General features: G+C 49.1%; 1 protein-coding gene across 5 annotated transcripts in view; it reads right to left on the bottom strand.

Moving 5' to 3' along the window:
• Positions 1-8,603: 8,603 nt before the first annotated feature.
• Positions 8,604-25,998, bottom strand: part of LOC144174875 (proton-coupled amino acid transporter 1-like) — a 60,385-nt gene continuing 42,990 nt past the window's right edge. For all 5 annotated transcript variants that reach the window (XM_077703827.1, XM_077703828.1, XM_077703830.1 and 2 more), the window contains exons 5-10: positions 25,872-25,964; positions 23,565-23,649; positions 19,831-20,103; positions 17,588-17,763; positions 13,224-13,414; positions 8,604-11,522 (exon numbers count right to left, since the gene is read on the bottom strand). In XM_077703827.1, the coding sequence (XP_077559953.1) occupies positions 11,260-11,522; positions 13,224-13,414; positions 17,588-17,763; positions 19,831-20,103; positions 23,565-23,649; positions 25,872-25,964 (1,081 nt within the window). In that variant the 3' untranslated portion in view covers positions 8,604-11,259. The remainder of the gene's footprint in view (positions 11,523-13,223; positions 13,415-17,587; positions 17,764-19,830; positions 20,104-23,564; positions 23,650-25,871; positions 25,965-25,998) is intronic.

Here is a 25,998-nt window from a genome sequence, read left to right as displayed (position 1 = left end):
ATTAAGGACATATTAGTAGAAATTAAAAATGGACGTGGGCAGGGCATGTAATGCGAAGGCAAGAAAACCGTTGTTCATTAAGGGCAACAGAGTGGATCCCTAGAGAAGGCAAGCGTTGCAGGGGGCGGCAGAAAGTTCGAAGGGCAGATGAGATCAAGAAGTTTGCGCAGATAAAGTGGTCGCAGTTAGCACAGGACCGGGGTAATTGGAGATTAATGGGAGAGGAATTTGTCTTGAAGTGGGCGTAGATAGGCTGATGATGATATATATATATATATATATATATATATATATATACCACGTATGCCTTGAGGTGCCGCTAAACTGGGCGGCCATCCTAATATAGGGTTCGTTGGCTCTAAGAATTAAGCTGGCGTCGGTGTTTCAATCTCTTGCCATTGGGGGCTTTGCCGCGGATATGAGCCTCAGGCACGATAATGTTACTACGACGCAATCACGACGAAAGAGTTATCGTGGCCCTGTCAATATTCTGCAACCATTCAAACAGCTCAGCGCGACAGCTGCTTAGTGTTCGCTTTTTTGGCAGGCACATAAGAGCCCATAAATGTGAGTGCGTGAACTGTGTCCAAACATTTTAGTGAGTTTAGGTACATACGCTTGATACGATGGTACATACGCTTGAGCAAATGCCAAATCGGTCCTTCAGAGGAATTTTGCGCATTTTGGTTGGCAAAGCAGGTACCTTGACCACTGGCGGCAGGTTTGCGCGAAACGTCTGACACAGTGTCTCCATATTTTGATGTAAGACTGCTGATATTGCAATTGCTGAGATGTCTTTTCAGCAATGTTTTGGTGTGAAGAGGTGAAGCCGACTTTAAGGGGACTGGCGTAAGCTTGGTTTTTGTAGGCTTGCTTTCCCACATTATGTGTTGAGCAGTGAGGCATGGCTTTCTACGGAGGGAGTGTTGTTACAGCTCCACTTTATACTCCTTTCCACCGCCGCCGAATCTTTCCCGAGTCGTGTATGCTCCCCGCCACGCGCGGCGTCTTTCTCTCCCCCCCCCCCCCTGACATTGCGCAATACTGCGCGCTTTTCAGCGGCCACCTGTGCGGCGCCATACAGCCGGCGCCGTGATTGGCGCAGCCGCGCTTTAATAAACGGTCATTGTCTCTATTACCCCCTGATCATGCGTGTCCTTAGTCTGCGACGTAGAGATCACGCCACTCCTTATAACTGAACATAGCAAATCCCAATATAGCGTAATACCAACATGGCAAATGCCACCAGAGCGCCAGCTTCGCTGGACTTCCCTCTGTTTTAACAGCGCCAATTGCTTTAACAGCGGCACTGTTGTAGCTGGCCGTAATGTGCGGCGCTTAAAGGCCAACTGCACTCAAATTTCACCTCGAACAAATTTATTTTTAATGCGTAGTGAGTACCCAAATCAGCTGGGACACGAGTGATAGCCCCGTGAAACGCCTCGTTAATCAGTCAGAAGCGTTTACAAGCTCCGCCGCAGGCACCCTACTCCGCCGCAGACCACGCTGCACCTGCCTGCGGATCGCATAAACGGCCATGACGCGCCTGTGACGCTCCAAGTGACGGGGGCTTGTTCCTCTGGCCAGCCACGCAGCTGGAGAACCGGTCTGGTCGAGCTCTGCTGCGAACGCTTCACCCATTTGCTGTCCCGTGCGCGCGTAAAGCTTGCGCACAGGCTTGCTCCCAAGCTGCTGAATGTCATTTTAATGGCCGCGCTCTCCTCGATTTCGGTTTCAAAATCGCCGACTTTTGCTGACCGCTTGTGGCTTCCACGCGCTTATTTCAGCTGTTGTATTTTGCATCTTGCTTTCTTTTTCAGCAGACTATACCGGAAATAGTGTTTTCAAGAGGTCGAAATTTTGAGTGCAGTTGGCCTAAAGCGAAACGCGTTAAAAATACCAAGAAAATGCCGGGAGCTCGTGAGCGCATTCCTCGCGGCGACCACCCAGCGTCCCCTGCACGCGCAGTGGCTTCAGCGAGAAAATTCCGAGCGCTCGTAAGCGCGTGCCTCTCCCTGGCGTGTCGTGGGTGCTGAGGTGTTGACGAAATCCAGTCGACGCGTTCGACTTGCCTAAACCAATTGGCAGTGCGGTCCTTCGAAATGTTCAATGGTCATGCCCTGACCAGACCCACGTGGCCACCATCCCCGATGCTTGGCGCCAGTCCATCTTTGTGCCCCCCCCCCCCCCCTTCCCAGAAATATGCACCCGGACCTCCACCCTGGTCGTGGAGAAGTCAGAAGCAAAGGCCAAGAAAAACTTTACAGCAGCCGATCCGACGTAATCTGTGGCCAGTTACCCAGATAACCAAACTATGGTGGCAGGGGCAGCCTCTAAGAACCCTCTCATCACCAGTGCCTCAATCCGGACAACCTCCTCCGTGGACGCTGAAGCATTAGCTATTGCGGTCACCCTTACCCAAGCCACCTCCAAGATTATGCTGACCAATTCACAAGCCGCCTGCCACAAGCTCCTGTCGGGACAGGTGGCCCCCGCCACACTGCGACTTCCAAAACAACATCCGCCTTCCCATCGGCCTGGACTTCCGCCCACTCTGCATTGACGGGCAGTAATTTTGCTCATTGGCAGGCTTGAGACCTCTCTCACCGAGCTGCTGAGACCGGGAGCATTTCCGTACCTCTTCTCCCCTACCGAAAATCACCCGATATCTATCGAACCACGAGATAGACATTCCCCATTCCTCACAAATCTCTGACCAAAAGGCAAGAAATCACACTCAGACAGATTAAAGGAGACACTTTTCCCCACCCAGCTTGTTTGTTTTCACTCTTTACCATACAATACTCAGCTATATGTAAATTCTGCCAGGAACGTGGAACTCTGAAACGCATAACGTTCAACTGCGCAAAAAAAAAAAAAAAAGCTCAGACCTTCTGCCCCTGAAAGCGTCCCCTTGCCCTGAGCAGTGGGAGACTGCTGTCCAGCTGTCAGTCGACCCGAGGGCCAGTTCCTGCTTGTGACCAGGCTATGGCAGCTTAAATGGGCAGCACATGGGAGGAGGAGGAGGAAACAACTTTTATTGTCAGACAGAGCGCATTAAGCGCCCGATGGGGTGGCTCCCTCTTCACGGGTTCTATATGCTTCCAGGGCCGCCTGGCCCCTGTGGATCAGTCGGAGCTGGTCTTCCAGGGCGGGGCTGGATAGCAAGATCTCCCATCGCTCGTCAACGGTGAGGATAGTAGGCGAATTACTTATGGGTATAGGTGGGGGGCGGTCTTTGGAGAAATTGCACTCTCCTATGACGTGCTGGAGAGTGCCTAGTAGATTGCAGTGAGGGCATCTGTTCTTGTAGATTTCAGGGTACATTTTATTCTGGAGGCAGGGGTGAGGAAAGGAGCCTGCCTGTATTTGCCTGTATATTGCTTGTTCTGCTCTAGTCAAGGAGTGGTGGGGGTGTGGGAATGTCTTCCTACCGTCCCTGTAATATTTGACTATATCTGTGTAGCTGGTGATGGGTTGCCATCCCCTTCCCTCCTCCTCGGTGGCCCGGGAGTTCAGCGCTCGGGCCTGTTGATGAGCATATTCGTTGCCCTCAACAGAGGAGTGGGCCGGGACCCAAACTAATTCGATCTTTTGTTTAGGAGGCCTAGCTTTTTCGAGGAGTTTTAGAGCCGCAAGGGACACTCAGCCAGATCTGTAGTTCTTGTACGCAGCTTGTGAGTCCGTAACGATCTTGGTGACGTTAGGTTGCAGGAGTGCGAGGGCTATCGCCACTTCTTCTGCTTCCTCTGAAGATGGAGTGTTGATCGATGCGCAGGTGACCAGCTTGTCCAACCCGGTGACCGCGACCGTTGCCCTTGTGGAGTGTTTGGGCAGGGAGGCGTCTGTGTAGAGGACAGTGTCGTCTTCCTCCAGGGTCCTGGAGAGGGCTCTGGCCCGGGCGTCGCACCGTCCGGCGTGCCTTGTGGGGTTCATGTTGCGCGGTAATGGTTTGCTTTCCATCTTCTCAGTCCACTCTTCGGGTAATTGGCCGTGACAGGTATAGTGGGATTGCTGCCATCCGATCTTGCGGAGGACGCTTCTGCCCGCCTTGGTATGGCTAAGGCGGACCCTTTGATTGGACAGGTGGGCTTCTATAAGCTCGGCTACTGTGTTGTGGACTGCCATTTGTAGTAATTTTGTTGTGGACGAGTTTGTGGGAATACCCAGGGCTGTTGACCGAGGAGCTACTCTCTCATTATTGTGTAATAAAGCTGTCTCTCTCTCTTTCTCTCTCCCCGCTCGCGCAGTGGTGATGTGTCCTTCACTGCTCACACAGAAAGAAATCCTGCAGCTTCGCCAGTTCTCGACATGGGGTGGCCGCGGAAAGTACGCATGCCCGTGGAAGAAGCCGCGTGCCGAGTGGCATGCCGTGCTGTTAGCAGAACACTTGCCTACTCCGTGTAATGGTTCCCATGAGGAACACGATGATGGCTAGAGAGAGAGAGAGAAAAGACTTTATTGAATGTTCGCCTGCAGGAGGGACGAGCAAAGGCTCCGCGGAGCCAGCCCGTCTCTCGACGCTGCCTAGGGCGTCCTCGAAGCATTGCCCCGCAGGCGTCCGCCAGTTCGGCGCGCGAGGGGCCTTCGGGGATGTCCCCTCGAGCCCTTCGTCGGTGCCTCCCCGGTCTTCTGCCTGGCGAGAGCCGCCTCGAGCTGCTGGACGGCTTGCAGCTGCTCCGTCAGGTCCGACGATGCAACCGCTCGTGCGATGGGATCCGGCAGCCGCCCCTGTGGCGCGGCCGCTTCCGTTGGGTAGCGAGAACAGTCCCATAGGATGTGGGTCAGAGTTGCTCTGGCACTCGCGCACACACTGCACACGTCACTTTCATAAATGTCTGGGCACACGTGGCGCGCGAGCGCCGGCGTGATTACCGATCTGGTCTGCAACTGCCGGAAGAGCACTGCCTGCGCCCTCGTCAGTCCCGGGTGGGGTTGCGGCATAGTCCGACGTTTGAGCCGATACCAGCGCAGGACCTCGGCATACTCGACGAGGGGCTCCTGCTGTTCGATGTCCTGGCAGCCGTCATCGCCTTGCGGTTCTCCGTCCCTCGGTGCCGCTGAGCCGGGGGGGATCCCGGTGGTGGTGGAGGGGGCCACCGGGCGAGCCGCCGCGCGGTTGCTACTAGCACAGTGCAAAAGCGACGACAGAACATATAAAAAAATTAAACTTCCGCAAATGCATGATGTGTCCTCCACTGTTCACTTAGAAAGAAATTCTGCAGCTTCGCTATGGTTCAAGCCTTGCGCGACTCAGTGCAAGCTTCCCCAGTTTTGTAGCGTGAGCGACACTGGCCGAGGTTGAGCAGTTTCGCGTGCCTCTTGAGATCCGTGCTGCGCATGCGCGAGGAGCAGTGACGTCACACTGTGCACAGAACGTTGCTCGCTGCCCGGTGTCTCTCACACACCCCACGCGCCCAGCGTCTTCGCCGACCTCCGTTAGGCACATGGCGGCCCGGTCCACTTGGTCAATGCGAGGGGTGACCGGGTGTGGAACCGATGGCTCGTGCGTCGCAGCAACACCGGCATGCGCCTGTGGAACCACACCCCACGCGCCCAGCGTCTTCGCCGACCTCCGTTCCGCACGTGGCGGCCCGGTCCACTTGATGATCATGCGAGGGGTGGCCGGGTGTGGAACCGATGGCTTGTCGCAGCAACACCGGCATGCGCCTGTGGAATCACACCCCACGCGCGTAGCGTCTTCGCCTACCTCCGTTCCGCACGTGGTGGCCCGGTCCACTTGATGATCATGCGATGGGTAGCCGGGTGTGGAACCGATGGCTCGTGCGTCACAGCAACACCGGCATGCGCCTGTGGAACCACACCCCACGCGCCCAGCGTCTTCGCCGACCTCCGCTCCGCACGTGGCGGCCCGGTCCACTTGATCATGCGAGGGGTGGTGGGGTGTGGAACCCTCGTGCGTCGCAGACACACCGGCGTGCGCCTGTGGAACCAGCTTAGCTCTGGCGCGATTGGTGACGCTGCGCCGGAGCCGCTTGATAGATATACGTGTCACATAATGCATATACCGTGTGTGTGTCATTGAAGCAGCAGTATAAGCATGATAATCAAGCTAATCCTAGACAACCAGCAAAGCTAAGAATAACCAGCTGAAGCTTATGGCATAGCCGAGCTGAGCCACTACTAATTTTTGTTGTTGTTTTATTGACCCACTTTTTTTTCTGGAGTTCCGTCTTTATGATGAAGGCAAAAAAAAAAAATTCCTGCGTTTTTGCAGCCGCCCATTTCCATAGGGGCGATTTCCCGTTCAATCCGGGGCGATTTGTCATGCAAGCCGGGTTGGGGGCGTCTGGCAGACACCCCCAACATCAAAAGCACGCATGCCGGCCAGTTCCGACAGTTCCTCTTCGGAGCGCATGTACCCAAACCAACGTTCACCATCATCATCAGTTCATGCAGCTATTTCCACAGCATTTGCTGAACCTTAATTTACAATCATATGTATTGCTGCGTGTGAAGACGGCCCGAGCTCAGCCATGTCCTTTTACCGATTGAATGTGCTCACAGAACAAACTCCACATCATGAAGAAAGCAACACTCTGTGTGGTTCTGAGAGAGAAAATACCAGTGCCTAAGCGGCATTGCTCGCTTACAGGATACCACACCGGGGACCACTCTGCTGTCTCTCTTTATGCAAAGGTTAAACATGGCGCCCCCAAGTGACGTCACCAGGAGCTGTCTGTCATGTGACATTATGATGTCCACTTTCAAATGGCACTGAAAATGCTCTCTCCCATGCGCTGCTGCTGCTGAATGCAGCTGCTCATGATGATAATGAAGGGCCCTTGCACTTGATGCGATATTCCGTTCCAAGATAGGTAGGTACCAGCCAGGCACTTCCGGTACAATACAGAAAGTTAGCTATGCCGAGTTACACTTCTCAACCACCCTAAAGCATACCAAATCCCTCTCGTATAAGAAAGAATGTGCATAATCGAGCTAAGAAAACATGTTACTCTAAAAATAATTTCGGGGTTGAAAAAAATTTCGACATTGGTGGGGCTCGAACCCAGGGCATTCGCTCCAAGACCCACTATTCCACCCCCGCGGCTACTGAAGCTGAACAGTGGAGTTCCTTTAACAATTGCATACAAGAATAGGAGTGTTCTAAACAAACCAGTATATGGCGCTGGGTGCATGCAGGAAGTGCCCGACTTGTACCCACTAGGGAAAAAAATCTTGCGCGGTTAATGAAGCGGCCGCAGAGCTCCCCTTGCAGAGCAAAAATCTTAATCTTACATTGCTTGATTGATTGATTGATTGTAGGGTTTAACGCGCCGACGCAACGCAGACGATGAGGCGCGCCGTAGTGGAGGGCTCCGGATTAATTTTGACCACCTGGGGATCTTTATCGTGCGCCGAAATCTCGTACACACGGGCGTTTTTGCTTTTCGCCTCCATCAGAAAAGCGGCCACCGCGGCCGGGAATCGAACCCGCGACCTCGTGCTCAGCAGCGCAACGCCTTAGCCACTGAGCCACCGCGGCGGGTAATCTTACATTGCAGTAAGATTAAAGGAGAAGAGACAACTTGAATGAGATGCAAGCAACGTGAACACAAGGAAAGCTATTTACAAGGTAGCAATGACATGAAGTAGCCAACATAATTGCATATAACACAAGGTAAGTACGCGGTCACGGTTCCTAGGCGGTCTAGCTGTGAAATGAGATAAACACTATTAAGGTAATCCTGGATAGTCCCAAAAAAGTATCTGGAAAAAGCATCCCATAGGAGACACTAAGACTAAATAATAAACAATATGCCTTGGGATGTTAAAGTTAATGCAGTTTCTTAAAACTTACCTGTTTTCACAAGCCACAGGAATTACTCACCACAATGGTTTCCTATGTCACACTTGATGTGTGACTGCAACAGCCAATTTGAAAATGTAAAAAATTGACAATTAGGCCAGCAATGCTTGCCTAGCAGCTTCTGAAATGTCTAGCGAAAAATTGATTACAATTAACACTGCAATAGTTCCCCTCCCAAGTAACTTTGTTTTGGTAACTTCACGGCAGCACAAGTGTACATGCTGTGGAGTACCCTTTAAAGGCAATAGAACGGACAATCGGGCTAGTTGGTAGCAGTTCATCTTGTTGCTCAAAGCGCTCTCAATAAAGGGACAAAGAAAGAGACAACATGGCGCCAACTCGCAACTACTGGATTAATGGAAAGCCACACAAGCATATACTGTGGCACGTGATGCGTTCATCTCGCCCAAGCTGAAAACTATGAAAGTAACGTTTTAAACGGAAAATTTACAATAAAAGGAACACATGCCCAGCAAAGGGAGTGTGTGTTGAAAAACCACAAGATATCAAACTTTGCTGAATCCGCATTAAGTGGCACAGATAAGAATACTCTTTGCCAGTCACGAAAATGGAGGGGGCGCTAACACACTGTTTTGAGAGCGCTATGAACACCCAGACGAACTTTACACGTAAGACTACTATGATGATACTAGCATGGATAGACATAATGAAGAGATGGCATCGTCAAAATTATGTTAACAATGAACAAATGTTTATATATTTCTGCAGAGACCCTGCACTGCACAATCTGAACGCACAACAGAGACAAATCTGAACAATACGTCTCATTTCAGTTTATTTACACATTGCATCATAACAATTATTTATTAAAGTGTATAAATATACATATACAAGGGCAAATAACAACGTATGTACATATAATTTCAAAGATGCGTTCTACACGCATTTCATTCTCGTAAAATTGAAAAACATGGTCCCTACACGGCAAAATATGCTGCAGCCTTCAGTGGCACTGCAGAAGGACTTTCTACAAAACTGTTCGATTTGCACGTGAGAAGTTACACAGATAATGACTCGCAGCCCAAACAAATCTTTTAAAGATCAACAACTCTACACAATCAACCAGCCCTAATGAAACGTAACTACGACGAGCAATTGCAACCCACCTTCAATTCATGTCTTCAGGGAATCCGCACGTACCCTATATATAAAGGCAAGTGTACATAAAGGTTCCAGATTTTGCCTAGCGCATGGTATAAGATTCTTAATTAAGGCATAAACTACGGTGTTTTCTCAATTCATCACAATAACCATTCCTGCGTAGGCACATAGAGAGAAGTCGTATCAAAGAGGGTAAATACATCCAAATAGCATGTCTGCAAAGATTGAGCAAGAGGCTTCCAAGAAGACAGAATCAAGTGGACCAGAGAAAAGGCTTCCCAAACATCTGAACTCTTATACAACACGCTACAAGCACTGTAAGGCACAATTGTCTCGGTTCTTTTAGAAAGGGATGTCTCCGCAATATCACAGACATGCACATTTACACAGGGCTTCAATACACCGCGAGACGAGCTTGGCTCACCAAAGGCACAGAGCAACGTATGCCACAAAGTCGGGCTGTAGACAAAGCCACTTTTCACACGCATGCCGACAAGATTACAAATGCGATGTTCCATTTCGCACGATGACATGGCACCATGTGAACACAACGCACACACAATTAAACAGGCACAGTTGGCAAAGAGCATTGAAAATCGCCAGACTAGAATGACGAAAAAAGTCCGCTGTGTGACAAGGATTTTCGCACCTGCCGTGCAGGACCTCATGGCTGGCAGCTTATTGAACAGCGAGAAGACACGAGAAAACAGAAAATTACATAACATAAAACAGGGAGTGAGCATGAGACTAGGAAAAAGCTAGAAACAGCAATATATACAAAAGCACCTCTTCCAGTCGTTACCAACAGAACAGGCGTATCGTATAAAAATACGGAAATCTCTCGAGTAATCATTATGCCGTATACACAAAACGTAAAAAAGAACGCGATGGCAGCAGCTTCAAACTGTAAAGATTGCACAACACGGCCGTTTATTTGACTGCCAGCGTACTGAAACTGTTTGAATGACGAGTTCAGGATCGAAAAATAATAATAATAAATAAAAATGCCCACGTTAAAGCAACTGCACAAACCTCTGGCATTTAGCCTGGGAGCGGTTACTCCACTTAAAAGCCAAAAAGAAAAAAAGAAAATGCCAATAATGACCAGATAGCTAACATTTTGTTCATACCACGAAAAATGAAAACAAGAACCAATCTGTAGAGTGTGGCCTAAGGCACACTGTGTTCATTCAAAGCCTTCGGAACAGGACTGATAACGCCAAGCAGAGGAGGCACTGTCGCGCAACAATAACCAATGACCTAAGGCAAAATAGCTCCTCAAAACGCAAGCCGCCGTTGCAAATTTTTGCTATTGAGCCACAAGGTTTTTCAGGAATACTCCGTTGAACAGTGAATGTAATTGGAATGACAGTGAAAGACGATGGGGCAGGCAGATAAAGAACAGCATCAAGACAACCCCACTAAACAAGGAACTCTTCACCATGCCTTGGATGTCCACTGGGATGTACAGGTTGCCGTGATGTCTACAGGAATTTTCTTGGTCCCTAAACTGACCAAAGTGGCCAGACTACGCATTGCTAAGCTTCGTGTCAAGACTGTTCTACTGTGTCACTTCAATGGCACACCAATAACGTAAGCTGCCATTGCGACCCATTGCATGACTCGCAGAAGGGTGGCATTAAACTGGCCAACAACTTAAAACATCCTAAACGCAGAGCATAAATTTGGCTGAGTAAGTAAAATGCAACTCGATTATCGACGACAGCCAGAGCTGTACTTCTAAATGTGAGAGCAATTTCCAGTCCTGAAGCGTGTGTGCTCAGCCGAGCTCTTAAAGAAGCTAGCTAGCCATGCGACAGACTGCATGCGCTGAAAGGTTTACACGCAGTGTAGGTAATCGGCTGAAGCCCACGCAAACTGGGCATGCCTCTCTTGCAGCTGCCTCCATGAAGGCATATTCTTGGCAAGCTCATGAGATATACGACGTATGATAAGAAGGCTCTCCACACTCGACAGGATTTAGTTAACCTATGTGTGTTCGCTTCATTTCTCACTCTAGAGTTGCAGGTTTCCATCTGGCTAGTAAAACTTCATTCAAAACAACAAGTACCGGCGCAACATTAAAACAAACAGAAGAAACCGACAAGTATACAGCTTATCTCAAGGGCACAGCATGAATTACCTCAGTAAGGGCTACATAAATTTTTAAAAATCCTATTCGCATTTAATCACGTATAACAAAAGAGCCATTTCACGAATCTGAAAGAATTGAGTACAGTTCTTCAACCCCGTAAGCCGTGACGTGCCTACTCCGTCGACTAAGGCAGGGCGTGTAATCCCCAGCATCACGTGCTGCCGGGGTGGGAGAACGTCTTAACAATTTCAGTAATGGTGACAAACGTGCCGGTCACAAAGCCCAGGACGCCGAGCACAGAGATGAAGATGTTCTTGAGCCAGAGCCAAGTCCAGAGCAGCTTTCCCTGCTCCCCTTCCCACAGGGTGAACAGCTCCAGCAGGGGAGGCAGGATGAGGGCCAGGCTGCTGCTGGCCAGGGCTCCCACCAAGGGGATGAACAGGTCCAGCCGGGGCACAGCGACTGCCAGCACAACTGCACATGGGAAGGGGTGGGTCAGAAGCCGCTCGGGGAATCGCGTCGAAGGATGCCGCATATGCCGGGCTTGAGCAAAAGAATCTGCCCACACACATGTACAGAGGGCAATGCGCTTGCCTATATATAACATAACTCTCGTACTTCCAGCCTTATCCTGCCTCGCCTGAAAAAGATTTGAGAAAAGCTACCGCAGCGTTCTGAAGTCGAAGCCCATCACTTTTGTGCTCAACGTATTTTCTCAAAGGAAGACAAGTATGTTGCCCTCCATACGTCCCGAATTCCCTTCACGGGAACCCCACCCCACCCTCTGTACTGCTCTTCTGTGGCATTAGGGCCCAAATGCTGTTAAGACTGTTGAGGTGCAATTACTGCAAAAACCCTAAAAGGCTGATTGAGCGAAAAAGGTAGCGTCCGCATCTGGGCCAGCAAAACAGCTGTTAAGACTATGTGTCTTTGAATCATTCCACAGCATGAGGCATTCTACTGCATGCACTAGGCCTCGCCAGTAGTTAAGGCCGCCCATGCCAGTACACTGCAAATGAAGTGCGGGAGCAGAAAAACGGAGCCAAGCGTGCAAGCAGACAAGCAGCAAAATCCACCATCGTCGTCAACTCCCCAACACATGGCAGCAACACGTAGGAGACCGGTTTTAAAGCCATTTGAAAGTGCAAGGCAGAGGTGTACACAAAGCAACTCATCCCAAGCATCAGCAGGACCCTTCGAGAACACGGTGCGGAAGCAAGGCGTCTCAGGCGTTCAAGTGAGCAGTAACAGTTTCACATTCAGAACATTCAAGAAGTGCTTAGGTGTTTTCGGACTCCTCCTTACAAACCTTGTGCAGGTTCTTGAGGTCAAGGATTTTATCCTAGAACATGGTGCACCCCTGGCCCCCTAGGTAAAGTTCAGCTCTAGGGCATGACGCCTGCTATCTATGTGGCCTTCGGCATTTACAGCTTTGCTTATGCCAGTGCCCTACCTTTAGACAGACAGCAATCTCATCCCGAAGGTATTGCCATGTATGCAAAGCTCCAGTCACAGTAAAGGACAGTTCCCACCAATTTTTAACAGGAAGCTCCGAGACAGACGCCTAATCGGCCTTGTTCAGACATGTTTAATCTTATTAGACTTTTTACATAACGGTGTTTGCATACGGGCAGTACATTGCGGCACTTTATCAGCTTTGCTTAGCTGCTATAGCATGACGTTCATGCATACAGTCATAAGATGGGACCCCATCATGTGAAAAGCTTGGCACACGGATGATTGTGCAGTGACAAAAATGGCCAGGGAAAAAGTTACTTCACACAACAAAAGCACCCCAAAATGAGCACTAATAATTCATCGGGGAGGGATATTCACAGTCTACATCTTAATCCTACAGGGGAAAAACGGCCACCTGTCAGAGCATTTCATACCTGGGCACAGGAATGAAGATGAGAAATTGTCATGGTGTGCGAGTTGCAACACGCCAGTCTCTGGGCAAACAGCGCAGCCTCATGTACTATCTAGCACACGTGCATACGCACATTTTTAGCTTACTGTGGGCAAGACAAACATTCATGTTGCCTGACCAAGATCTTAAAAGTTCAGAAAATTCCCCGAGATTCCCCAGATTCTTTTTGCACTCGTCAAATTCCCCGAGAATTCCCAGCTCTTCCACTTAACAGATACCTCGAATGAAGAGTGTCTGGTACTCACAGGTCATGAGGACGAGCAGGGAGCGAAGCAGGTACTCGAAGAAGAGGACTGTGCGGGCCGAGTGCTTGCCTTGGTCCAGGCCAAAGCGCTTGACCACAGCCGGCCAGATGATCTGCACCGGCACGTACAACTGCAGCGCGTACGACAGGAAGATGGAGATGGCAAATATCACCCGGATCACCTCGTTCAACCTGCAAGGGGGCACACGCAACAGCGGAGGAGCAAGAGGTCAGCTCGTTTCGCTTCAACCACAGCGGGTGTTTATGTAAGCATGCAAGAGTGACACACGGCGGGATACACCACAGCCTACACCAACGATGGTGAAGGGAACTTCATTTACCGTATTTACTCGCATAATCCTCGCACTTTTTTTTCGGAAAAGTCAATGCAAAGTTAGGGGTGCAAGAATTATGTGGGGAAAAAAAATCCGGTGCAGTGTTGCCAATTTGCCTTATGCAAATCCCGCTAAATGTAGCGGTCGTTTTTTGTATATGTAAGCTCAGTGTTGCCAACAGCAGCTATTTCTTTTTATTTTATTATTTACATCGTAAACAGTCTCCCGTCGATCAGCGATCATAAAATTGCCGCCTTTGCTTTCTGGTGCGCGCCCTATCTCGTCGTTGCATGTGCGTGCCCTACTCCAGTAACGCACGCTGAAGTCGGTGACGCCGAAGTGCCTGCCTGCGGCACGTTTGCCGTGTTCGATTGCGTACTCTTTCGCTTTCAATTTGAAAGCGGCAGTGTATCTGGCGTTCCTCCCCATGGCGAAGCGGCACCAAGCACAAAACAAAGAGATCAAAAAGTTCTCAAAATGGCAGCGAGCTATCCAGCACTGACGCGAGTGACTCACTGACTGCTGCCGCTGAACGATGGGACCACGATGGCGACACGACGACACGACAGCGGGCTGCGCGAACACCGTCTAGTTGCGTGCTCGCGAAACATGCGCGAAACCGGCTCAAGGACAGTGTGAGTAGCGTGTTAGGGCGCCTGTTAGGGAGTAGCCATGCAGGTTGTTAGGGCGCCTGGATGGCCTTGGATACACAGCGCTCTCCGGCGAACGGAGAGGCGGCAGGGGAGGGCGCGCGTTGGAGAGCGCGTGCACCATGCAGGTTTTGCGAGCAGGCAACTTTCGCCGCTGCAAAGTTGGGGGTGCGAGGATTATGCGAGGAACCAAAAAATCCAAGTTTTGGTGGCTCACACTAGGGGTGCGAGGATTACGCGAGTAAATACGGTATGCACTGACAAAAAAAGCCTGGCAAGTACGCCCACTTGCCTCCTCCTCTCTGTTGCTGTCAATGTTGGTGAGAGTACACTTCCTAATAGCTGTGCATTAAAACTGGGTGAAAAACTAAACCACGTCGACAGAAATGTATTGTGTACACAACGTGCTCGTATACGTTCGCGTGCATACATGCATGTGTGCAAACGTACATGCAACTGGAATATGCGAATGCACTTGCGTCCATCCACGAGCGCACATGCACACATGCTTGTTAGGCAACCCGTGCACATGGCCGCTATGCGCCTTTCGAACTTGCCAGGTCAATGCGCTAGGGATCAAGCCGCTAGGCAACACGCCCTCTTCGGGTTAAGCATCTTACATGTTTTTGTTTGAATAGTGTGCAGAATGGTTCGCACCACTTATTCGACAGGCGCGGTCGAAACGGCTGTGCCGCCGTCATATGTCATTTGTATCATCAGGGCGCTAGGGTGCAGAGTCTACTACGCGGTAACCCTGGTCAGCACAGCAAGGTCTACTATACATCCAGCGGTCGACCACGTCGCTGGACGGCACCGTTAACGACCACTATCCGTGGCCTTTCAGCGCCATGATGGTTAGCTCACCATGATGGTTAGCTCACAACTTGCGCATGGAAGCTTCGGAGGTGTGGTGGCGCCACTCACCGATGCCCCCTCTCTCGAGGAGGGCACCCCATACACTGGCCCAACTGGTCCTACCCAGATGGGTAAAGCAGGTGCAGAAAGACTCAGATGAGCCCGCCTGGCATCCTGCCCTTTCTTCTGCGGTATCCGCGGTGCAGGAAGAGAATCATTGTGTGTGTTTGATTGTTGCCTTTTCCTGTTATTCTGTGGTATTCACAGCACGAGGAGGGAATCATCGTGTGTGTTTGATGGGTGTTTCATTTTATTTCGTTCCGTCTCTTCCCATTGTTCTGCGGTATCCGCGGCGCAGGGAGGGAATCATCATGTTCCCTCGTGAGGAATAGGACTAAGACGTGACAGATGCTTACACAAAGCAACGGCAGACGATGGTTCTTGCATGCAAGTCAGCTATGGCAGATATGCTCCCGCTGTTATGTATTGCCAAAAATTTTCAAACCGTTCATGCTGCGTTGTTTTTTCAGTTCAGCCTACACACCAAAGGATATTTTTGTTCTTTTATTTTGGACCTTTTCCACTCTGTGTAACAGCTTCGAGTCGCGGTTGGCCTGGATACAAGTAAACACAAGATTAGCTAGAAACTCACAAAGCAAAATGAGCTTACAGTAATTTTAGTGTGTTTAGTACTGTGGTGGCGTAGCATTCAGACGTGTCTTGGCTCGTCTCTCTGTCGCGTTCGCGACAGTACTATTATACCGTCAAAAGTAAGCTGCCTACAGCATGCTGCGGGTGCTTGTTTTAGCCTTTGCTTATACCAAGCAGTTTCGGCTCGGGTGAAACTTCAAGAAGCAATGCTCAAGTGTGACTTGAGCATTGACGCTAGGGTCCGACTCAAATAACCTGGCATACAGTTAAACCTCAATTTAACGAACTTCAATGTAACGAAACCCTCGATGTAATGAACCACGGAACTTTTCGTAGCTTCAAGTGTATACGCACCATGTATTTTCACCCCCTGTGTAACCAAGTCCCGTTTGCCGAAATTTCAATGTAACGAAGTAGATTTTGAGAGATGCAAGCGCCAAAATGGAGTCTCAATAAAACGTGAACGGCGACACGGGCCGCCCAATGCTGCGGATGCCGCGAGCCACGGAGTCCGTGAGCAAGCTCCTTGCCTACAAACTGCATGGCGTGCATACACGGCTAGCGCACTGTTTCTGTCGGAGCTTAATCGTCTATGCGGGCATGAGCGTGAACCGCATGGAACGTTTTCTGCACGCAAAAATGCACCTCGCGAGCCACAGGCGCGCTGAAGCAGCCGCAGACACCACCCGCGGGATGCGGGTAGCTCCCGCGACCGCTTCTAACTGCTCGCTGAAACGCAACCCGAGGAGAAAACGCGAGGGGCATGCGAGAAAAAAAAAAGCGGATAACGAGGATGAAATTTTCACTGTAAAACTCACACGCGCCGCTTACGAAAGCGCCCATCAAATATCCTACACGGTGGTAAGCCTAATCATCTCTGGCGGGGCCGCCGCATGCCACCGCTTAGTCCTTCGTTCGAGTTCACTCACGCTTCTTGGGTTCCATCGTTCCAGCAAGCATTTGTGGCATATGAATGCTTTATTCATATGCCCCACTAGTGGCATATGAATGCTTTATACAAACTGTTACGATTTTGCGCGCCGCATGTTCGCGCTTGCTGCAAGTTTTGCAAAGTCCCCCGGTGTGTAAGAAAACTGCCTCGGACAAGTCGCAACGTGCCTGGGAATGGCTGGATCGCGGGCGCCTCGCTGTCGGCGTGATTGAAACTTGGGTGGTAGCAAACACTTCGTGCAGCAACTTGTCTCGGCGGGCAGATGTCGCAGCCGAGATCTCCTCTATGCCCTCCCTCAGACTCGATTGATTGACTGATTGATTGATTGTAGGGTTTAACACGCCGGCGCCACGCAGGCAATGAGGCGCGCCGTAGTGGAGGGCCCTGGATTAATTTTGACCACCTGGGGATCTTTAACGTGCACCGAAACCTTGTGCACACAGGCGTTTTTGCTTTTTGCCTCCATCGCTCTCTCTCAGACTCAACGGGCACCGCTACTGCCCACCATCACGAACTCTCGAAAGAGTGCCGTGTGTGTCTGTACTATATTCGCGCCGTGTGCGAAAATCACCGGGAAAAGCCGCGGAGCCGTTACGACGATTGTATAAAACCTGCCCTCTCAGCGGATAGTTGACATTCGTTTTGGAGTAGCGAATCAATGCTGTCACTTTGCTCGATTCCTGTACTGTAACCTCGCCCGGAAGGGTATTGCTCCTGTATTGCTCACAGCTCATCTCTCGCCATGCAGTAAAATAGTTAGGTTTGCCTTCGGCTTCTTGTCGTCATCACCAAGGCAGCAACTTTTGCTGGCCACTCTTCACCACGCTACCACGCACGACGGGGGCGCCGGAGCCCGGTTCGGGATGCCTTCTCAAATGTTTTTTGAACAAAGCACAAAGCCACTTGCAAAAAAAGCACTTACGGCGTGGGGGGGAAGTTGAGCGTAATGCTGCCCTTGACGTCGCTGCCGTACTTGAGGAAGCCAAAAAAGCCAATGGCGGTGTACAGGCAGACCACAATGATCATGCCCGTGTTCAACACGCCGTTGGCGCCTCCAAAGTCCGCCGGAGTCTTCATCTCGTTTTCCAGGGGCAGCACCTGAAGTCGAACGGCCACACTCGTACACTGGCCCTCACAGCTATGATTACACTCGAGACAAGCTGAAGCTGCAAGCATCTTCAGCAGCAACATTAGTTGCTTACTTCAACCACTACCCGCAAGCTAATATCCTGAAGAAGTTACACCGCAAAGACAACAAACAAAAGGAAGCCTCTGGCAATGAGCCTGTTACTTTCAACCACAGATATTTCAAGCTGTGACTGCACTTGTGCAGTAGTAGTTCATATTCATAGTTTATAGGAGGTACTTTTCTGCTGGCATGAGGAGTGTGTTGGCAATGCTCGTATCACGGTGCATGCAGTGATGAAGGAGAGCACCAGGCCCGCGCAAATCCTGCTGATGCTTTCTCGTAGTAAGAGGTGTTCTTGCAAATCTTAACTGATGCCTTCCCGCAGTGTTCGCACAGGTTCAGCCTTTAAAATGGTAAGGTTTTTAACAGCGAAGCCGTATATGACTTAGGTGATGGGACTTATTTGTGTCTGTCCATGCACAGAACAGTAGTCGACAGAATACACTTTGTGGCAAAGCCAACTTTTTCGCAGATAATATGTAGCTTTCAATCTGATAAAGACATCTTGGAAGGAATTATAGTGCAATTGGCCACTAGGACACCACTATCATTACGTCAACGCTCATTAGTTCAATGCATAGTTGAAACAGCTTGTAATTCCCATCTGCCACCAAGACACGGGCTTCTACAGGTAGAGTACAATCACAGAAAAAGTTGCAATTAGTGTTTTATTGAAACTACCCTGAAACAACTATGACGAACTGCTCAAATGGCTACATAACTGTGGGATGTCTTATCTCCCCTGATATGTGAATGACCATTAGTCGCAGCTTTTACACAAGTAACATCAGACCACCAGTCGCATGGAATTCCAGTTGCACGTCAAAGCCACCATGAAACAGACAGCCCCATGTTCGTCTGTCTGGTCGGACAAAGCTCTAGTCCTAGCACTATGGTGAACTGCAAATTACAAACCATTGCGATTTATGGTTTGCACTCATTTGGCTTTACTGTTGAACCACATTTGCAGTATGCAAGGACTTGGGCAACTTTTTACTTTGTTTTCTTTATATGTGTGGTGCCTGTTTGGTGTCTGTGCACAGGGCAGATCCTTCCTCAAGTTCTCATCCTGCACCTCTCAACCACAGTGATGGCTGTGTCCCCTTTCTGGCTCACTGACCCTTGTAGATGCCCATCACAATTTCCTCTCGTATTACATCTGAGTTCATTCAATACACGGAGTTATGGTATTTACTGCTCCAGTTGAAACTGTCTAGTATTAAATTTGGGCCCATATTATAACAGGAGGAGGGGAAATGGAAGGTTACGGCATATTGTGCAAGTCATAACAGTCCAGTATAAGGAGCACTCTCGAATGCACGGCACTTCCACCACAAATGCCCGGCTCCCAATACTAACAGCTGATTCAAGACGATGATGGCTGGATGATAATGGCACAAGGCCAACTAGGGCAAGGGAGTGCCAAGAGAGCGGTCAGATAAGAGAGATGAAACGGCAGATACTAAAACCGGTGACTAAGAACAAAAGTAAAATCAATCAAGGACAGCTGGTGTAAAGGGCCAGGTTGTAATAATGCATAGTATCAAATGTGGTATAGAAATTTAATTTCTGCAAAATACTTAAGAACGCATTTGACAGAAAACATGGGATCCTCGGACAAAAAGAGTGATGGGCAGAGTGGGGAATGTTTGTAGAGATGGGGGAAGTATTTGTGCCGTGTTCTGTCTAGTGCCTTACATCGAATTAAAATGTGGATCATGAGTAGGTGTTCTCCACACCTGCTGCACTGCTAATTCAGAGGTATGGGTAACATACCTCTGAAGTAACATAAGTAACACAACATGAGTTATATAAGTAATGTGACATAAGTAACATAAGTAACATGAGTAACATAACTCCGAAGCTAAAACCTAGTAAGCAGCGCATGCGACGCCACGTTCCACTTCTTAATGGGGGGCCTGCCCCTCTCTGCATTCAGGCCACCCTCGCCCAGCGCGATTCTGTGCCCCACTCACAATGCCGATGCCCTCGAAGGCGTAGATGACGGTGCCGAAGTAGATGGGCAGGCGGCTCCAGCCGAGGTGCAGGGGCCTCTCCGATATGGCAGGCATGTCCTGGAGCAGGTTGTAGAAGATGAGCACCATGCCCGTGGTCTGCAGCAGGTTGGCCGCCGTCGAGGCCAGGGCCAGCATGCGCAGGCTCCGGATGAAGTTGTACAGCACCATCACGGGCAGCAGCACCGACAGGCACACATACACGCTCACCTCGATGCCAGCCCCGCGTAGAACCTGCACCACAAAGGAGGAAGGAAGAGGAAGGAGGAGGAGTAAACGTCTGCTCCGATGTCGGGCCGCCGTCATTCCGGAGGTGGTGGTACAAAGTGGTGAAAAGAGAAAGGGAAAGGAGGCACAACTAAGAGTAAAAAGAAAAGGCTACTAAAACCCCATGCAGTAGGCGTCATCATTCTTCCATTCTCACTTTAGGTGCTCAGGGCAACTTCAGTCCGGCTCCTGCACACACACGACAAGCGCCCTACCATCCTTTGTTATTAAGCAGGCCCCTGCCATAATGATGCCACAGCATCTGCCTCTGAAGTGCCTTTTGCTCCTCACAGGAGATGCAAGGCTGGCAAAGCCATAGGTGAAAAGACCACTAGCCTTATGTTGGACAGTGCTGACTCCCTGTCAATGGCTTTGTCTAGAATACTAGTCTTGTTTTGCTAAGATGTGGGACAAACTACACTTTGGGTCCACCAATGCCCATGCAGACCTCCCAACAAAAAAGAAAAACTCCTCGGGGCGCCTTAAGGCTGCTTATGTGCTTTGAAGGCAAAAGCCCGGTGATACTTATTATGAACAACTTCATTACTGCTACATCGTATCTGCGTCTCTTTCCTTGCTTTCATTTTTGTCTTTCGGCACAAATTACTTCAATCGGCTCTTTTTCTGCTACACTGTTGTGTTTGTCTGTGTTTCTTCGCTTTCGTTTCTTCGTCCCACGGCACAAATTACGCCAGCAAGCAGACTGGCACACGCCACAGCCACCCTAGAATCGGGGTTTTGCGTGGCTGGCGTACACTTTTTCCACTCACCTGCCATCACGTCCAAACATCACAACCTTTACGTTTAGTTTACAACTTTTTTTACAACTTTTATGTTTAAATTCCCAGTTTTACAAATTTTGTGCAGTGGCAAGATTGGCCCCTCAAAGCTCTCAGTTACTGGGCAGTCCCCTAAATATGCACTTGCTACGAAGAGAGGACCAACAACGACAGCTTTTGTTCCACCACTCACAATGTGCTGGGATAGCACAGTTGATTGAGCATTGGGCTGCTACTCTGGAGACCTAGGTTCAAATCCCACCTGATCACACATTTTTTTTTATTTCTTTGCTCTTTACAACGATGGCCATTTTCTTGACCGGGCAACAACAACAGCGCTTTTTCACAGAGTGAGCACTTAAAGGAGTAGTGACACGAAATTTAAAGCCTGAGATAACTATGTAAAATGCTTCCTTTTTATCAGAAGATATCTCCTAGCAAGTTTCAACAGTAACCATTCAGTATGACATATTTTAAATCCATTTTAATCTTTGCCCACACGAGAAAGCCCAGAGTGGGCCAGCATGACATCATCTGCTCCTAGCCCCAAGCTGCCGACGTCGGGGCTCCTGTGATGTAGCTGACACGCTGGCTGCGGTTGGCGCGCGCTGCTACGCCGTGTATATAACGTCATGGTTATGCGACTGACGTCATGCTGACCGGGCACGTGGGGATGGTGAAAACCTCGGCCGGTCTAGGCGCGAGCGCATAGGGGGGGGGGGGAGGGGCAAAGTCTTACCGCTGCACCCCCCCCCCCCCCCCTTACAGCAACTCCCGACCTTTTCCCACTGAAGGCCTAGCGGTCCGAACGCAGTGAAAAGAGGGGTGGTTATAAAATTTTTATTTCAATGCGATGGAATTGCAACACATACAAAATATTTCTGAGCAGAAATGTTTACTTTAATGTGTTCATTGGCAAAATGTGGGCCAATTGGCGCCCCCCTTCAGACGATTAGGGGGGGCGGCCGCCCCCCCTGCCCCCCCTGTGCGCACGCCTATGCGCGTGCGTGCGCTGGCTCTTGCGCGCGTCCAGAGCGGCAGTGGTGCGGCAAGAATGTGACGTCAGGTACGTCCTCCTGTCATGGCAGCCTGCTCGGTGTTCGTTTTGTCGAAAGCGAAAATACCATGAATAAACAACGCCGTAAATGAATGTTTACACTGCGCTCGACCGTCTAATGTGCCATTCTATGATTAGTGGGCTGGTAGGCATGTATAGCAGGAAAAAGAAAAAAAAAAAAAAGAAATTTTGTGTCAGTACTCTTTTAAGTCTTTTGCCTTAACAAAATTTCTGCACCCAGCAGCTTGTGTACCAGCCAGCCCTGGTTTCAGCTTGCCTGCATATGCCATGCCACACATATATACAACACAAGCTTACGTACACCATGTCACAAGTCTGAATTCACCTTGTGCATTCACATAGGGACCACAGAGCCCCATTCCATATGGCCCTACAAGGTGGCAGACTTTAATCACAAAATGCAAGACCGCTGCCAGGGAGAATCAGTGGCCACCCCAAGAGCAAGAAGCCTTCATTCCCAACTGTCCTTGTTTCGGAACCAACAACTTCATGTTTGGCGGGAGTGGAAGGAAGACCAATCATAAAAGTTTTCTCGGAAGACTTCGGGTTTCATCTATCCACATGATGCGACGGCTGCACTTTTCTGTACAAAGGCTGACTTCATGCACAAAGCAATGCTTTAGCTGATACAGAGCCAGAGCCCATGGGCTGGTGTCAACAGACTACCACCCCAGTGGTGCCCCAATTAGGTGAGCGCACATGGCACACTCAATCTTTTTTATCGCTCTTTTGTTTCTCCTGTTTATACATACCACCATAAGGCTCATGCAAACGGAACAAAGTACCTATGTTCAAAGGCTGTATAAACACTTCCCCGCCAGTGAGTGATGTATGCCACGTACGGATGAATCAAGAGCACATGTTATGGCTATTGCCAAGGTAGACAGAAGCAATATCCGCAGGGAGTGGCTGACTAAACCAGCCACACTACAATTGTAGCTATCGCTGGCAGGCTTTGTCCAGAAGACCATAGGCACCCCCCGCCTTCCCGGCAAGACCCCTGGAAGACCTACCAATAAGGAGGCTTTAGCCATTAGCGGAAATAAACAAATCTCCCTCCCTCCCTCCCTCCCTCCCTCTCCTTGACATAAACCTTGCACCATGCAGTACATTTTCCCTTGTACAATGCAAAACTTAATTTTTGCGAAAACTGAATTATTGCAATTTTCTCACAGTTACCCATACAATAAACAACTTCATTCTTGTAAAAACTTAATTTTCGAAATTTTCTGCAATTTTTAAGTAACTGATACCACGAACATCTATGGGAAAAAATTCAGCATAGTGAAAATTGTATAATTGGTACACTTTGTTGCCATGGTTCTCACACTGTCATCCCATACATTCCGGCTGTTTTTCCCATTCTAAGACAGACTCCAGTGGACATAAATCGAGTAGTCCATTGCAATTTTCGCACGTTCAAGGCATTTTGACTACGCAGAAAACAGAACCTGTAATTCTCAAAAAACAGACCAGAGCTAGCAACCAAAAATAACCTATGCCCCACACCACGCACCTACCAAAGAAGAACCTACACCACCTGGCTTACAAATTCGAAGAGAAAAACTCACCTCTTGAAAACTTGTCGCAACGAAGACAAAGTAGACACAGCAAAATCCAAACTGGGTCAGGAGAAGAAAGACGTTAACCACCGACCTGCAATGTACGTGGCATTTTAGTTCGGTGTTTACACTGATTTATAACATAGTCAACAGGCAGTGAAGTATGAATGCAAAACAGATGTACAAGCGAGCGCACAAACTAGCGATTTAATTTTGTGAGCAATACATGATCGCACAGCTCAATTACGACAATCACGTGTAGTCGTGCGACTTGTAAACCAACGTGACCGTCCCTTTAGTTCCGTCCACAAACCAATATTTTCAAACTTTCATGTTCGGGTTCTCAAATTGCTACTTGGTCTGATTTGTTATAACTGCTCAGGTTAAAGACAGCAACCATGGAAACCTACTGCCCAATCACTCTCAAACCCGAAGGAAAAAACCCAACTTAAAATACCCCATGCTATAAAGTGGTTTTGCCGGCAACATCACAGAACATCAACGGACATATTTTTCAGCTCTAACAACATCGCATCGGCTGCAGTCATGACCCTGACCCACAATGCAACTTGCTTTTGTTTGTGCATGGTGGCAAAAAAACAGCATTTAAAAACATGCTCTAAACTAAGAGTGACACACGGTCTGTTTGGGACTATAGTGTATGAAAATGTATTCTTGAGCAAGTCTACTTCATATGTCTCGCTTTTGTGTTATAGAAGACTATCAATATTTTGTGAGACGGCTATCACATGGCATGGTGTACTTGATTGATCATTTGCTTAAAAAGCAAATGATCAACAAGTGAAAATTTAAGCAGGCAGTTGGTTTATAAATTGGCACATGTGTGCGTTTGACGCATTCATTGTAATTTTTTGTTTGTGGGAGCAACGCCGCCTGTATAAACATTGCCTGACGCGTCGCCCGCTTTCCAATGGGAAGGGTAGGGATGCTTAGTTCAGCCACTCCACCGCTATGTGGCGCGCGCCGGCGGACGCTCCGCTTTACGTCAACACTGCCCCCACTTCTACAGCGTGTGTCTGTCAGTTTGCCTCGAAGGCGTCGAAGCGCCGCCTGAGGAACGCTAGACAAACTGTAAACTATTTTGCATAGTTTCCGAGAAGCGGCACTGGCAGGCAGGCATGAAAGCACGTAGGAAGGCTACGGAGTGGGAAAGGGTAGGAGAGAGCAACAGGAGAGTGGCTGTTTGGCCATTTTTTGCTCACGCATTAGGCAGTGATTATACAGGCCGCGTTGGTGGGAGCCTCAAGTGTGCAAAGTTGATATTTTAGTGCTGCCTTCCCGACAAAGGCAGGTTGATAATAAGTGCCTATCCTGTGCACTTCTCGTGTTATCCAGTATTTCTTTTTTTTTTTTTCCAGGTACTTGGCGCACTAGCCAAACAAGCACGTTTCGATTAGCACCCTGGGCTCCCCAGTAGAAATAGCAGTGATACACATGTCAACTAGCTCGCTACATGTCTTGTGATGAGTGTAGCAAAACAGAAACTAAAAAACAGGGATAAATCTAGCCGAACTCGACAGCCTGTCAGAATGCTGCAGTGTTGACGTCACTACAGCCAATCTATGGAGAAAGACATGCTCCTTTACAACTGAAGTGTACGAAAGCAGCATCCCATGGCCAAGAATCTCTGCTCTGTGATATGTAAGGATGGCAAGAATGTGTAGAATGGGTAGATGTGAATGTGTAAAAGGCAGGTGCGCAAAAGCGATCGAATGATGGAAAGGGCTCAAATTAAGTGCGGGAAATGGTTATAAACATTCCAGCAACACTGAGAGTTCTCTGCTGTGCACAAAAACCTATATTTGGCCAGGGCCTCTAAAGCTTGCAGCCTAACGACAGCACTTGTTTATTTACTACAGCCTAGAAGTGTTTCAGGACCCCTTTAAGGTTGGTAGCCGCACCTTGGCAATTTTTTTCATGGAGAAAATATAACGATAGCTAGTTCTCTTCATGCCGGTTATAATTATGATAAATGCACCTCTTCGATAACGGCACGACAGAAGTAACTCATTCTGAAAATAACACAGCCTGGTAATTTGTGCAATACAGTCACTTCGAACCAACCACACAGAATAGAATGAGTGCATTAACTAATGAAAAAGTAAGTCGCAAGAAGCCTTGCTGTTCAATGCTCAAGCGACCAATTTTCAGTGATCCTAAAAGGGCAACACACTCAGTTTTGCATGCAAATTTTTTAGAAAAACTTTTTTTTTTTTCTCTCAGTTTTATATAGCAGCTAAGGGCTTAATAATGACAATCAACAACCCTGGTGCACTGCCCTGAAGAAACACTGACCTTGCAGTGTGGGAAAACCGTCGCATGCGGTGCGGTCCAAATTTGAAAGCGTAGTGCGCTACGCCAGCAAAGTCTAGTGATCTACAACCAGTTCTGGAAAAAAAGAAAAAGGGGGGGGGAGAACATA

This window comes from Haemaphysalis longicornis, unplaced genomic scaffold (genome assembly GCF_048455015.1).
Source record: "Haemaphysalis longicornis isolate Haplotype H1 unplaced genomic scaffold, Haemaphysalis longicornis Haplotype H1 scaffold_3, whole genome shotgun sequence".
In the NCBI taxonomy this organism is placed as follows: domain Eukaryota; kingdom Metazoa; phylum Arthropoda; class Arachnida; order Ixodida; family Ixodidae; genus Haemaphysalis; species Haemaphysalis longicornis.
The sequence above is the reverse complement of the archived record's forward strand: the minus strand, read 5'-3'. Positions and strand labels throughout refer to the sequence as shown.